Genomic DNA, 14059 nt, shown 5'->3' on the forward strand with positions numbered 1-14059 from the left:
ATAAAGCATGCATCCATCCATCCATCCATCCAACTCATGGTGATATTCACAATACTGATTAATTTATATCGCCAACAAAATAATATTGAATATCTCTTAAATATTAATTATATTGCTCAGCCCTATCATGACCTTTTGAAAGCATTTATAAAGTCCTTGAGGAGGTCTATGTGGAGTGCACACTGTACCTTCATCCTGGTCCAGTTTGGTCTTGGGTGGATCCCATTTAGGCCTGCAAGATTTGGCACGTTCCTGCCTCTGGCCAAGCTCCTCCTCAAACCGCTTGTACAAATCTCTCAACTTACTGGTGCCCACGACAGTAGAGTCACCCTAAAAACATAAAAACACATCAAAATATAGAACAGATGAAACGGAGCACAAAAAAAGAAACTCATGTCATTTGATTATCTGATGTATTGTGGCCTTGACAGCATCAAAATATCAGTACCAAACTTCTATGGATCATCTGAAGCCTGTTTCACGAAGCTAGCTGAACAACTGAGAGTTTCAGCTAAGTTTCAGGTTGACAAAACCAGATAAAGACAAACCAGTTTAGATTGGGTTAAGTGATCTAGTATGGAATAAACCTTCTCGGTCAACTCAGAGTTTAATCCTGAGATGTGCATGACCCTGAAGCGTGTGCACATGAATGATTGACGTTTGCAGTAAACAGCCAATGAATGGAGAGAGTCAGCATGGTTTACTCTCCACTGAAGATCAAGAGTCAAGCAGAAACACATCTGCTGAAGTGGACGTTTGACGTTGAAAAATTACTGAATATAATGTGTATTTGGATTTATATAGGCTCACAATAACACTGAGTTTAAAAATCCATATTTTAATTTAAAATGTAAAAGCTTAAATATTAATTTACATTAAAAGCCTAATAAAATTTAAATAAGTGAAAGACAAGTCACTTTGTGAGATAGCCTACAATATCATTTTAACCAGTATATTTGTTCAGGTAGAAAGGCTCGTCACAAAACAAACACATTTTAAAGTAAAAATGTTTACGTTTTTGCACTTTCAGAGGTTCTCAGGTTAGCCGTGTAGCATAAGTTACTAAGGTGGTGAGTAGGGGTGTAATGGTTTATCATGGCACGATGGCAAAATGTGGCGATGTGCATTGTTAGATGGGACTTTTTCTTTTAATTTAATTATTTTAGCGACTGTTCTAACCAATATGCGCGATGTCCTAAGCCTACATAATGCAGGCATACAAATGGATAAACGTATCTAACAGAATTCTGTATTTTCAGTAGGCAGAATTATTAGCAAATATTTGCATTTGGTGTCACCATTGTCCTGTTCTGGGCTGATTTTTAGTCCCAGAACATCTCTGATGGATTATTTAGCACTTTTAAGAACAGCATTTTTAGCTACATTTTACTTTTTGCATATGTCTTTAAAGATATAAAGAGAAAATAAAAACTTTCAATCTTAACTTTTCTTGATTCAGGCTTTGTTTAAAGAATCGTGAAACGTTAAACCATCTTTGTGATACAGGACTCAGGATGGTACATTTTAAAGCTGCCTTGTAATGTTTTGTATGTCAAAAAAAGTTCTCTTACACCAGTTTAGCCTCATATTTTGGCGACTGCCAGCAATTTTTCACACCTACATTAAAAAGCTCACCTTACACACACAATGGACGAACTGCAAAATATTGGTAGTTTTACAGAAAACCCTACATTTAAAAATAAATACCCTGTCTTTGATAGCCTGTGATTCAGGCTCTGTTTGCTCTATGTCTCAGCAAAAACTGTTAGTTCAATCCACTAGATGGCAGCAAGTAATAGGAAAAAGATCCACAGAGTTCAAAGGGTCCATGTACAGTACATGTTGTCAATTAAGCAAGTGTGAAAACACTAAAACGGTCTAACATGTCAACTTCTGCCTCTATGAATAGCTTGAGTTTGGGGTAGCACTGTCCTTTTTTTGTAACCAACAGCAGATGGGCTAAGTGTTTATGTTCATTACTGTCATACCACTTGGTCCATAGGGTCATTGGAGTAGTAGTTCTCTGCATGCGTGCAGCGGATCCAGGCAGGCTTGAGTAACTCTTCTTCTCCTTTCTCCTCATCATGACGGTCGGTGGACATCTCCACGGCGTCTCTGCTCCTGCTGAAACTCGGTGTCTTTTCTCTACTGCTCACACCATCTGATCTCCGGTCTTTCTCATCATCCACACGCCGGCGCTTCCTCTCTCGACTGCCTGAGCGATTGCGAGTGTGCTTCCGGTGTCTGTCAGAGGGGAGTGAGTCTCGCTCATCTCTGTGCCGGTAGCGCTCTCTATTAGATGAAGGCATTATTATTGTGATAATAATGGCTTGGATACAGAATAGGAATGTGCAAGTATGACTAGCAAAAATTATATTGTAGTGGTTCAAATAATTCAGAGACTTTACTAATCTGAGAGGATTTTGCTTGTTGATAGCTTGTTGTGCTTAACAGTGGCAAACAGACACCAAAGTAAGAGTTTTGTCTCTTTAATGCTTTAGGTTTAGTCATTTATGCACCACAGCTACAACCATCATAACAAAGCTTGTGAACAAATTCAAGTAATTTTAGCAGATCTAGTCCTCAAGACCAAAACTACCATATAGATTACAACACCTTAAATGTATTCATAGATTTGTCATGAATAAAACTTGCGTTACCTGCTGTGGTGTCTCTGTGGTACTCGGCCTCTATCATAGTCTTCTTTATACCGTGGGCTGTCTGACCGTCTGCGCTCTGAACTGCGCCCTCTATCCCTCCTCTCTCCACCAAACTCACTGCTGTGTCGCCCTCCGTATCCCCCATAGCCCCTATGCCGGTGGTCATCGTGGTGGCGAAGCCTCTCGGGTGATCTGGTACATCCGTCGACCTTGTACTGTGGAGGCTGGCGGGTGTGCTCGATTTTAAAGGAGCCCCCAGGTGGGGCGTAAGAGGGGTTGAAGCTGACCGGAGGTGGGAGCTGGGGCTGCGGAGGATAGCTCATGGGATAGGAGGGCGGATAGGGCATTGAGGGCGGCATCGGTGGTAGGGGTGGGGGTGTGACTGAGGGCATCATGTAGGGGTAGGAGCTCTGAGGCTGCACCATAGTGGAGCAGTCAGAGCTGTGAGGCCCAGGTGGAGGAAAAGCAGGTGGCTCTAGGAAAACCGGCGGATGTACAGGGCACTGGGGTGGGCCGTTTGAGCCCTGTGGTGGCACAGGAAAGTGAAAAGGCATGAAGTCAGGACGAGGGGGCATGTAGCCGCTGTTGACTGGGGGGTTATAGAAAGGACCAGGGGCGGCCAGAGGGTCGTAGTGATAGCGCGGAGGAGCAGGGCAAAACATTGTGCTCGGAGCCACCGGTCTTCCCCTTGGGCATCCACGACCAGTGTTGAAAGACATCTGTAAAAACAACATGAATGTGAGAAATATATAAGACACTGACTGCTGTAGCGACACATGAAGAATGCAGCATCTCCCAAAGTTGGTTCAGTGGACACGGAATGACCCTTTAGGAATTAAATAATTGGATAACCTTCTCCTTTCCAAAATCTACAGATTACAATAAATCAGACACACTGTGAAATACCGTATCCCATAATGAAATCTTCCATTTCCAGTGGAAGAAATGAGTGGTAAGTCATACCAGCCGTGATTGACATCTTCTTGAATCATCATTTAATCAGACAGACAAGAGTGAGAGTAAATATATATTCAACAAAAGTGTGAAAAACAAACGCATTTATTTCCGGACAACATTGGCTGAAATATACATGCAATTTTGCAACAAAAAAATTTATTTAAACACTGGGCAGTATAATGCGCACTAATAATAATAATAAAATAAAAAAGTATGCAAGACTAGCGTTCCATTATGAACAAAGACCTTAGAAATTATTAATGTCTGGAATGGAATACTCTTTACTGCACAATATACACTGAATACACTTAATGTTTTAAAAAGTTGGATGTGAATCAGTAGGCATTTTGCAACAATACACATTTCAAACAATTGAATATTACACTGTTGTCACATCACCAAACCAGGTGCACATTTAATTCAGTTATATTAGAAATTACCACAATTTACACAGGAAATGGGGCACATTCTGTCTGAATTCCAATCAAAAGTGAGCATCCCTATGCAGAGCACTCAAAGTGTGTACCCTGAAGGGAGAAGGACATTCAGTTGCAGTCAGAAGTTTAAATACACTTAGGATGAAGTCATTAAAAGTACTTTTTTAACCACATTGATTTCATATTAGCAAACTATAGTTTTGGCAAATATTTCAGGACATCTACTTTGTGCATGACATAAATACCTCCAATTTCTCCAACAATTGTTTACAGACAGATTGTTTCACTTTTAAATTTACTATATCACAATTCAAGTGGGTCAGAAATTTACAAACACCAAGTTAACTGTGTCTTTAAGCAGCTTGGAAAATTCCAGAAAATTATGTCAAGTCATTAGACAATTAACCAATTAGCTTCTGATAAAAGGATTACTGAAATGCAGGTGTACCTGTGGATGTATTTTTAAGGCTTACCTTCAAACTCAATGCCTCTTTGCTTTACATCATGGGAAAACCAAAAGAAAAAATTATGGAACTCCACAAGTCTACGTCACCCTTGGGAGCAATTTCCAAATGCCTGAAAGTACCACATTCATCTGTACAAACAATAGTATGCAAGCATAAACACCATTGGACCACGCAGCCATCATACTGCTCAGGAAGGACACTCATTCTGTCTCCTAGAGATGAACGTTTTTTTGGTACAAAAGTGCAAATCAATCCCAGAACAACAGCAAAGGACCTTGTGAAGATGCTGGAGGAAACAGGTAGACAGGTATCTATATCCACAGTAAAACAAGTCCTATATAAAAATAACCCTACAGTTTGCAAGTGCACATGGGGACAAATATCTTACTTTTTGGAGAAATTTCCTCTGGTCTGATGAAACAAAAATGAAACTCTTTGGCCATAATGACCATTGTTATGTTTGGTGGGAAAAGGGTGTGGCTTGCAAGCCAAAAATCACCATCCCAACCATGAAACATGGGGGTGGAAGTATCATGTTGTTGGGGTGCTTTGCAGCAGGAGGGACTGGTGCACTTCACAAAATAGATGCTATCATGAGGAAGTAAAATTATGTGGATATATTGAAGCAACCTCTCAAGACAGACCAGAAAATTAAAGTTCGGTCGCAAATAGGTCTTCCAAATAGACAATCACCCCAAGCATACCTCCAAAGTTGTGGCAAAATGGCTTACGGACAACCAAGTCAAGGTATTGTAGGGGCCATCACAAAGCCCTGACCTCAATCTGATAGAGAATTTGTGGGCAGAACTGAAAAAGCAAGGAGGCCTACAAACCTGACTCAGTTACACCAGTTCTGTCTGGAGGAATGGGCCAAAATTCCAGCAACTTATTGTGAGAAGCTTGTGGAAGGCTGCCCAAAACATTTGACCAAGTTAAACAATTTAAATGCAATGCTACCAAATTCAAACAAAGTGTATGTAAACTTCTGACCCACTGGGAATGTGATGAAAACAATAAAAGCTGAAATAAATCATTCTCTCTACTATTATTCTGACATTTCACTTTCTTAAAATAAAGTAGTGATCCTAACTGACCTAAGACAGGGAATGTTTTCTATGATTACATTTCAGGAATTTTTTTTTTTTTTTAGTTTAAATGTATCTGGCTAAGGTGAATGTAAACTTCTGACTTCAGCTGTAACGGTCTCATGTGGAAAGCACTAAAATAAGGCATATACTGCCACTATTTTTAAAGGGAATGACACCTCGATAAGACTGGATAAAGACATACAAATATTTAAATTAATATTTCCTGTTAGTTTTTAGGGTTTAAATCACAGGTTTCATCTTGAATAAATATCCTCAGTTATAAAAAAAAAAAAAAATAAGATTCTTTGTCGAGTTGGTCATCCGGGTATTATATGCCTACTGAACATGTACACATTTTGTATGAGTAATATGGTAGTATGCTGTTGCAAAACCAAGTGTTTTTCCTAGTATGTATTTAAATGCTTACTCTACGATATTATAACAAACATGTTAGGGATACACAGCGATGACGAACTGTTTCCACACTACAGCAGTGTATTCAGCGTCTGCCTCTTCACTTCCATTCAGGCAGAACAGCAAATTAATTATGACGATAAATGAGCCTTCTGAAGAATACGACTCACCTTCTGAAACCTTTTCAAACGAAACGGAGATAAGAGAATAAGACACTAATATTGTAAATAATATTTGATGTTTGTAGCTGTAAAAATGCTCCGCTTATGCTACAGTCTCGGGCACAGGTCTCTCATTCAGCAGCGCGTCCGCGATGCTTCGCTTGCTGCAGCCAATCAGATTGAGGCTGTAAAAAATTTAGCCAATGGAAACGCGAGAACGTATCCTTCGCTGCAACAGCTCCCCTGGAAACACGAACCGTAACATCGAGTGCCTCTCGCTATAAAAACATAAATGCAAAAAAAACTATACAAATCAACAAAATAAATTTGTATTGCACCGCCTGCTATGGTTCACGCACATTGATGTAACACCGATTTTCATTAATAAAATATATATGTAGAGCAACCTGGAGTTAAGTGCTTTGCTCAAAGACACAATGGTGGTGGCTGTGGGATCGAACCAGCGACCTTCTGATTAAGAGTTATGTGCTTTAGACCACTACGCCACCAAATAATTACATTTAATATTAATAAAACATTATTATTTACTTTGCAAGTGTTGTCACTTTAAACACCAGACTTTCCACAGTAGCATAGTGCTGCCATATGTGATTTACCTTAAATTAAACCCGTTTCTACAAAACATAACAAAGATCAGGGCAAAGAACAAAAATTGAAATGGAGATCACAACAAAAACCAAATTGGGAAAATTGGGTCAAGCGTCCAATATATATTTTACATGCAGAGTTCTGTAAAATAATTCTCCAGGTTCAAAGAAAAGCACCAAATCTTTATGTAGAGCTGAATTAGGCCAATATCCCCTACTAACAAGCCATACATTTCTGGAAACACAAAACAAGTGATCCCCTCTCCTTTTGTCACAAAGCCTTGATCTGCCAAGAGATGAGCTCTGAAGGAAACCCCCTTAGCCTACTCATTCTGAGACTCTGTGACCCACCAAAAGAAAACAACCACAGACAGTCAGACCCAAAATAAATTATGTCTAAAGAAAAAGATAATAAATGTATTATTGGACAGAACTCACCAAATCCCAAAGCAAACTTTACACTTATCTGGCCCTAACAGAACATAAACTGTGTTTATGTAAAAACCTATTTTTAATCACATATTTTGAGCCTAGCTTGTGTTAAAGAAATTCTTATCATCGTCTGTGGGTTTGTGTTGCTAAAGGCAGTTAAAGTAAGCAGAGTGCTGTGCTGCCCTTCAATAGTGTATTCACGATTAGATTATCTCACAATAGCCTACTTTAAAGTCTAAATAAAAAAATTACAATTGACTTAACTAAAAGCACTCTTCATTATAGTGCAAAATGATTCATCAGGGACGGAGTGGAACTAAAAATTAGCCCAGCACAGGGCAATGGTGACACCTGAAAAATAGACCATAACATTGATGTGAAAAATTATTTGCCCCTTCCTGATTTTCTCTATTTTTGTGTATTTTTCATACTAACTTGTTTTAGATCTTCAAACGAGATGTAACATAAAACAAAGGCAACCTGAGTAAACACAAAATAATTTTTTCAAATAGATATATATATATATATATTCAACACCATTGGAGGACTCAGAGGTGGACTTACTCCTATGTTTTGGATCACTGTCTTGCTGCATAATCCAGTTGCACTTGCGCTTCAACCCACGGACTGATGACCGGACCTTCTCCTTTAGGATTTTCTGGTAGAGAGCAGAGTTCATGTTTTTCCTCGATTATTGCAAGTCACCCTGGCCCTGAAGCAGTAAAGCATCCCCACACATCACACTAACACCACCATGCTTGACCATAAGTATTATGTTCTTTTTGTGGAATTCTGTGTTTGATTTACACCAGATGTAATGGGACCCCTGTATTCCAAACAGTTACACTTTCGACTCATCAGTCCACATAACATTTGCCCAAAAGGTTTGAGGATCATCAAGGTGTGTTTTGGCAAAATTCAGATGAAACTTAATGTTCTTCTGGGTTAGCAGTGGTTTTCGCTTCACCACCCTTCAATGGATGCCATTTCTGGCCAGTGTCTTTCTGTTAGTGGAGTCGTGAACAGTGACATTTATTGATGCGAGAGAGGCCTGCAGTTACTTGGATGTTGTCCTTAACTTTTTTGTGATTACCTTTGGGGATTTAGTAACTAAGGGCAAATACTTTTTCACACAGGTCTTAACTTTTTTGCTTCAATATTACATTGTCATTTAAAAACTGTATTTTGAGTTTACTCAGATTGCCTTTGTTTTATGCTAGATTTTGTTTGATTATTTAATTTTTTTTTTTACAATCTATTATGAGAAATACACAAAAACAGAAGAAATCAGGATCACAGCACTGTAGATGCATGTGCTTGCACAATGTCACTGGTCACTTACCTTAAAAATATTTTAAATTCTGTCATTTTTTAAATATTATTGTCACTGATTACAATTTGAATGGCAATGCATGCCTATCCACAACTTCTCCATAGCCCTACATACATTTTCTCAAGAAATCAGACATTACATTTAGCATAATTGGACCTTACGTGCTCTCACTGCTTCCATCAGAGGAAGCACTCTTAGCAGTGAAGCATTATGAGTTTCTGGTTATACCATGGTCTATTCGAATGTTCAATTCTGATTGGCTGGAATGTTTGCATTAAAACTGTTTAATGCACAAGTATTTCCAATCAGCTTAATCACCATTCTATATTAATGATATACAGGTCCTTCTCAAAAAATTAGCATATTGTGATAAAGTTCATTATTTTCCATAATGTAATGATAAAAATTAAACTTTCATATATTTTAGATTCATGGCACACCAACTGAAATATTTCAGGTCTTTTATTGTTTTAATACTGATGATTTTGGCATACAGCTCATGAAAACCCAAAATTCCTATCTCAAAAAATTAGCATATCATGAAAAGGGTCTCCAAACGAGCTATTTACCTAATCATCTGAATCAACTAATTAACTCTAAACACCTGCAAAAGATTCCTGAGGCTTTTAAAAACTCCCAGCCTGTTTCATTACTCAAAACCGGAATCATGGGTAAGACTGCCGACCTGACTGCTGTCCAGAAGGCCATCATTGACACCCTCAAGCAAGAGGGTAAGACACAGAAAGAAATTTCTGAACAAATAGGCTGTTCCCAGAGTGCTGTATCAAGGCACCTCAGTGGGAAGTCTGTGGGAAGGAAAAAGTGTGGCAAAAAACGCTGCACAACGAGAAGAGGTGACCGGAACCTGAGGAAGATTGTGGAGAAGGACCGATTCCAGACCTTGGGGACCTCGCGGAAGCAGTGGACTGAGTCTGGAGTAGAAACATCCAGAGCCACCGTGCACAGGCGTGTGCAGGAAATGGGCTACAGGTGCCGCATTCACCAGGTCAAGCCACTTTTGAACCAGTGGCTACAGAGAAGCAGCACTGGACTGTTGCTCAGTGGTCCAAAGTACTTTTTTCGGATGAAAGCAAATTTTGCATGTCATTCGAAATCAAGGTGCCAGAGTCTGGAGGAAGACTGGGGAGAAGGAAATGCCAAAATGCCTGAAGTCCAGTGTCAAGTAGCCACAGTCAGTGATGGTCTGGGGTGCCATGTCAGCTGCTGGTGTTGGTCCACTGTGTTTTATCAAGGGCAGGGTCAATGCAGTTAGCTATCAGGAGATTTTGGAGCACTTCATGCTTCCATCTGCTGAAAAGCTTTATGGAGATGAAGATTTCATTTTTCAGCACGACCTGGCACCTGCTCACAGTGCCAAAACCACTGGTAAATGGTTTACTGACCATGGTATTACTGTGCTCAATTGGCCTGCCAACTCTCCTGACCTGAACCCCATAGAGAATCTGTGGGATATTGTGAAGAGAAAGTTGAGAGATGCAAGACCCAACACTCTGGATGAGCTTAAGGCCGCTATTGAAGCATCCTGGGCCTCCATAACACCTAAGCAGTGCCACAGGCTGATTGCCTCCATGCCACGCCGCATTGAAGCAGTCATTTCTGCAAAAGGATTCCCGGCCAAGTATTGAGTGCATAACTGAACATAATTATTTGAAGGTTGATTTTTTTTTTTTTTGTATTAAAAACACTTCTTTTATTGGTCGGATGAAATATGCTAATTTTTTGAGATAGGAATTTTGGGTTTTCATGAGCTGTATGCCAAAATCATCAGTATTAAAACAATAAAAGCCCTGAAATATTTCAGTTGGTGTGCAATGAATCTAAAATATATGAAAGTTTAATTTTTATCATTACATTATGGAAAATAATGACCTTTATCACAATATGCTAATTTTTTGAGAAGGACCTGTAGAAGTGCCATCATTTTATTTAAACTGTGCAACATCAGACTACAATTTCAGTATTAATGTAATCAATTTTGCAGCGCATGGATGTCACACAGATGTCTCAGAGGTAAAAGCACATGTTTTTTAAGTGTTTTGATCATTTCTCATCATATAGGCGCACGTTACAATGAGCACCGAGATGCCACTTTTCTGCACGATAGTGAATATGCACTATTTATAGATAATTGTACTATATTAAACTGTATATAATGTTGAATATAATCTATGATAATGCTTAAGGTCCTGATATTTGATAGTCCTGATAATGACAAATGTCTGATTTCACCAGTAAATATATACAATGGCAAATTTTACTGGATATTAGGCTACAATAAATCTTTTTTTTTTTAATATACTTTAGAAACATGTAATCAGTGACAATACTATTTTAAAACGTCCAATATTCATTTAAAATACTTCAAATCAGTAATAGTATACAAGCATATCTATTTTTTTATTATTTTACCTTTAATAAACTGTACTCTTTAAGTTTTACAAGTAAAGGAATAATAATAATAATAATAATAATAATAATAATGTTAATAATGATAATAATGATAATAATAATAAATTCAAACTTAACTTTTCTATATTCAGGCTATGTTCAATGTTTTGTGAGAGTATAGAATCATGAATTCAGTACAGCAACTCAAAGCAAATCCTTACGTACTTTATCATTTCGGTTTTTTTTTATCAAATTTGAATAAAATACAGATTAATCAATTAATCAAAGAAATAACAGAAGATTAATCGAATACCAAAATAATTGTTAGTTGCAGCCCTAATTTTTTCCATCAACAAATTGATTTTCAATTGATTTAATTGATTTCAACAACTTATGTACATTTAAAGAGAGATCTACCTTTAGCTCCAATATTGCTCATCAATGGTATATGCTTCTGTTGAAGCCATCAGTCTGCATTATTTCAACTTCATTATTAAAAAAATCACATTTGATAGCAGAATTCCTTGGAAGCAACCTCATTACCCATGGTCCAGCAGAGAAAGCTTCAACAATCAGAGAACGGTAGCCAACAAAGTGCCCTGGAGAGACCCCTACTTCCATGATGCACTGTGAATGACGTAATCAAGTCGTTCTCCCTTCACAGTTAAACTACTTATCTACATGTACAGTACGTATCGCAATATTTTGCAATAAACTTAAAAAATATATTTATTCTATACTTATAATCAACAACCTAAAATCAATAGTTTTAGATTTTCAAAGTTTGTGATGTTGTGATTCACCTCGGTGCTGGTTGGTTTGGTTCATGGCTTGCAACTCTTTTATGGAGGACTTTATGAAAAGTCTATGAAAGAAATTATGAATGCAGCTTTTTGTGGCTTTGTAATCATGCAAGGCCATATCACAATTTCATTCTGAATTTAATCAATCATACAGCCTTAATGGGTACCATATGGATGTCACAGAGCTCAGATTCTGCAGGTTTCAGTTATTTTTGGATGGTTTTACCCTCATCATGAACAGTAAGTGCTACTTTTGGATTGTGTATTAAGATTCACAGCTTTTGTTAGAGTGTGGGGTCTCCAAAACGGTCCATATTTCCAATTATTTGCACAGCTTTTTTTAATTAATTGAAATAAGTTTAATCTTATTGCACTACTTTATATCTGTGTTTAATTTAGAATTGGCACTAAGTGTAGCATAGCAACAAAAAGCACTTTCTTCGCACTAAGTGCAAATAGTGTAACATGCTATTTGCATCCCAGTGCAAATTTTGGAAGATACTATTTGCACCTGTAAGTAAATACTAATATACAGTAAAATGGCATCACTGCAGCATGTTTGTGTTTATTTAGAGTACCACTGACCCCCTACACCAACACCTACCCCTAAACCTCACCTTCCCTTACAAAAAATGAACCATGGTTTTACTACAGTAACCATAATATCACCCTGGAATTTTGTGGTAAATCTATAGAAACCACTAAATTAAACTTTTTTGCTATATTAAAACACTGTAGTGACACATGGTTGATAGCTTTAAAACTATGGTTTCTGCCAAAAAACATGGAAACTAAAATAAAACCATGGTTAAATTTATCCAGATCAAACCTTCCTCTCAACTCAACTTCACCGTGACCAAATCACTATGAGGAAATCAATCTTTATATTCATTTATTATTATAAGCAGTATTAAAAGAAATATTATGAGTGGATACAGGAAACAGGATGGGAAAAAAGGGGGAATCGAACCTGGGTCGTCCGCACTAACACATCCTCACCATGGTGTTTAGTTTAGTTTTTCATGTTAACATGTTACTTACAATAAAAGTGCTAGCTAAGATAAATACTGAAACAATTACAAGAAAGTAATTCAAGAGTCATCAATCACTTTTAAAACTAGCCATGATTTTGTTGTCAGTAGATCAATATGATTATTAGTAGAAGTAGTATTAGTAATAATAATAATCATTATTATTATTATTAATAATATACATTTAATTTGTATAGCACCTTTCCAAACTCAAGAATGCAGTACAGAAATTCAACATAAAACATTAAACAGAGAAACATAAATCAAATATACATTACAAAACAATGTACAATGGGAGAGTGGCAAAACTTGTTTCAAGTGTCCCGTAACACCAACAAGACCGCAGGTGAGACAGGCCAATAGAGAACACATACATCCCGGTCCAGAGGCAGTAAGAAACTCAAACATCCTCAGTATTAATTCACCACTAAACACCATAGCACAGGAACAATGACAGATAAACGGGAGAGAGTTCACAGCAAGGACGTAGTTAATGCGCACAAGAACATAAGTGGTCACAGATGGTCCATATTTCTTTCCTTCTAATGCATTACACACAGACAATTTACACTACCAAATTCTTATGAATAGGATGTCTTCATTTATATCGATGTTGCTTGACAAGGAATGGAATATATGAGGCAGTTGGTAAAATAATCAGAGAAAAACCTCCACAAGTCCATAAACGCTTTGCATGTGCAATTTCATCAACACACTTGTGCCTAGACTTAGCGCATCCTTGCACTAAAATATCAAGACTTCATGGTCGTTCCCACTGCGTTTGACATATCAGATAGCACTGCGCTTAAGGCATAGCACTCTTAAAATATGGCCCTAAGTCTTATTCAATTGAAACAGCCCAGCAACATTCTGGGAACTCACAGAGTTGTCAAAGCAATCTGTTAGACTAGTTGGGACATTTGGGGAATCTTGTTGGTTGGACATGTATTTGTATGTATGAAATTTCCTAGAATCTGTGATTCAAAAAGCCCAGTGCTATGCAGCACTGACCACATTTACCGGATGGGCTTCTAGTCACATATCTGCTCTATCTGATGTACAGTGTGATAGTTTTGCTCACATTTGTGCTTAAAATGATAAAATGCAATGATGTTTTTAACCCATCTGCGCAATGTGTAATTTCCACCTACGAGGAGTGCTGCAACAATGAACATGTACAATGAACGTGTTGCCATGGAATTTTCCTTAACTTAAGAGCCTGTGCATAAACAAGAGAGCAGCAGAAAATTATGCGATCA

The 14059-nt window shown here is 37.8% G+C and overlaps 1 protein-coding gene across 1 annotated transcript in view; it reads right to left on the bottom strand.

The window, feature by feature from the left end:
• Positions 1-6329, bottom strand: part of drosha (drosha ribonuclease III) — a 60227-nt gene extending 53898 nt beyond the window's left edge. The window contains exons 1-4 of the mRNA XM_052103591.1: positions 6194-6329; positions 2661-3379; positions 1989-2292; positions 189-330 (exon numbers count right to left, since the gene is read on the bottom strand). Coding sequence (XP_051959551.1) covers positions 189-330; positions 1989-2292; positions 2661-3379 — 1165 coding nt within the window. The 5' untranslated portion in view covers positions 6194-6329. The remainder of the gene's footprint in view (positions 1-188; positions 331-1988; positions 2293-2660; positions 3380-6193) is intronic.
• Between the last annotated feature and the right edge of the window lie 7730 nt (positions 6330-14059).

The sequence above is a fragment of the Xyrauchen texanus genome, chromosome 33 (assembly GCF_025860055.1).
Source record: "Xyrauchen texanus isolate HMW12.3.18 chromosome 33, RBS_HiC_50CHRs, whole genome shotgun sequence".
Classification (NCBI taxonomy): domain Eukaryota; kingdom Metazoa; phylum Chordata; class Actinopteri; order Cypriniformes; family Catostomidae; genus Xyrauchen; species Xyrauchen texanus.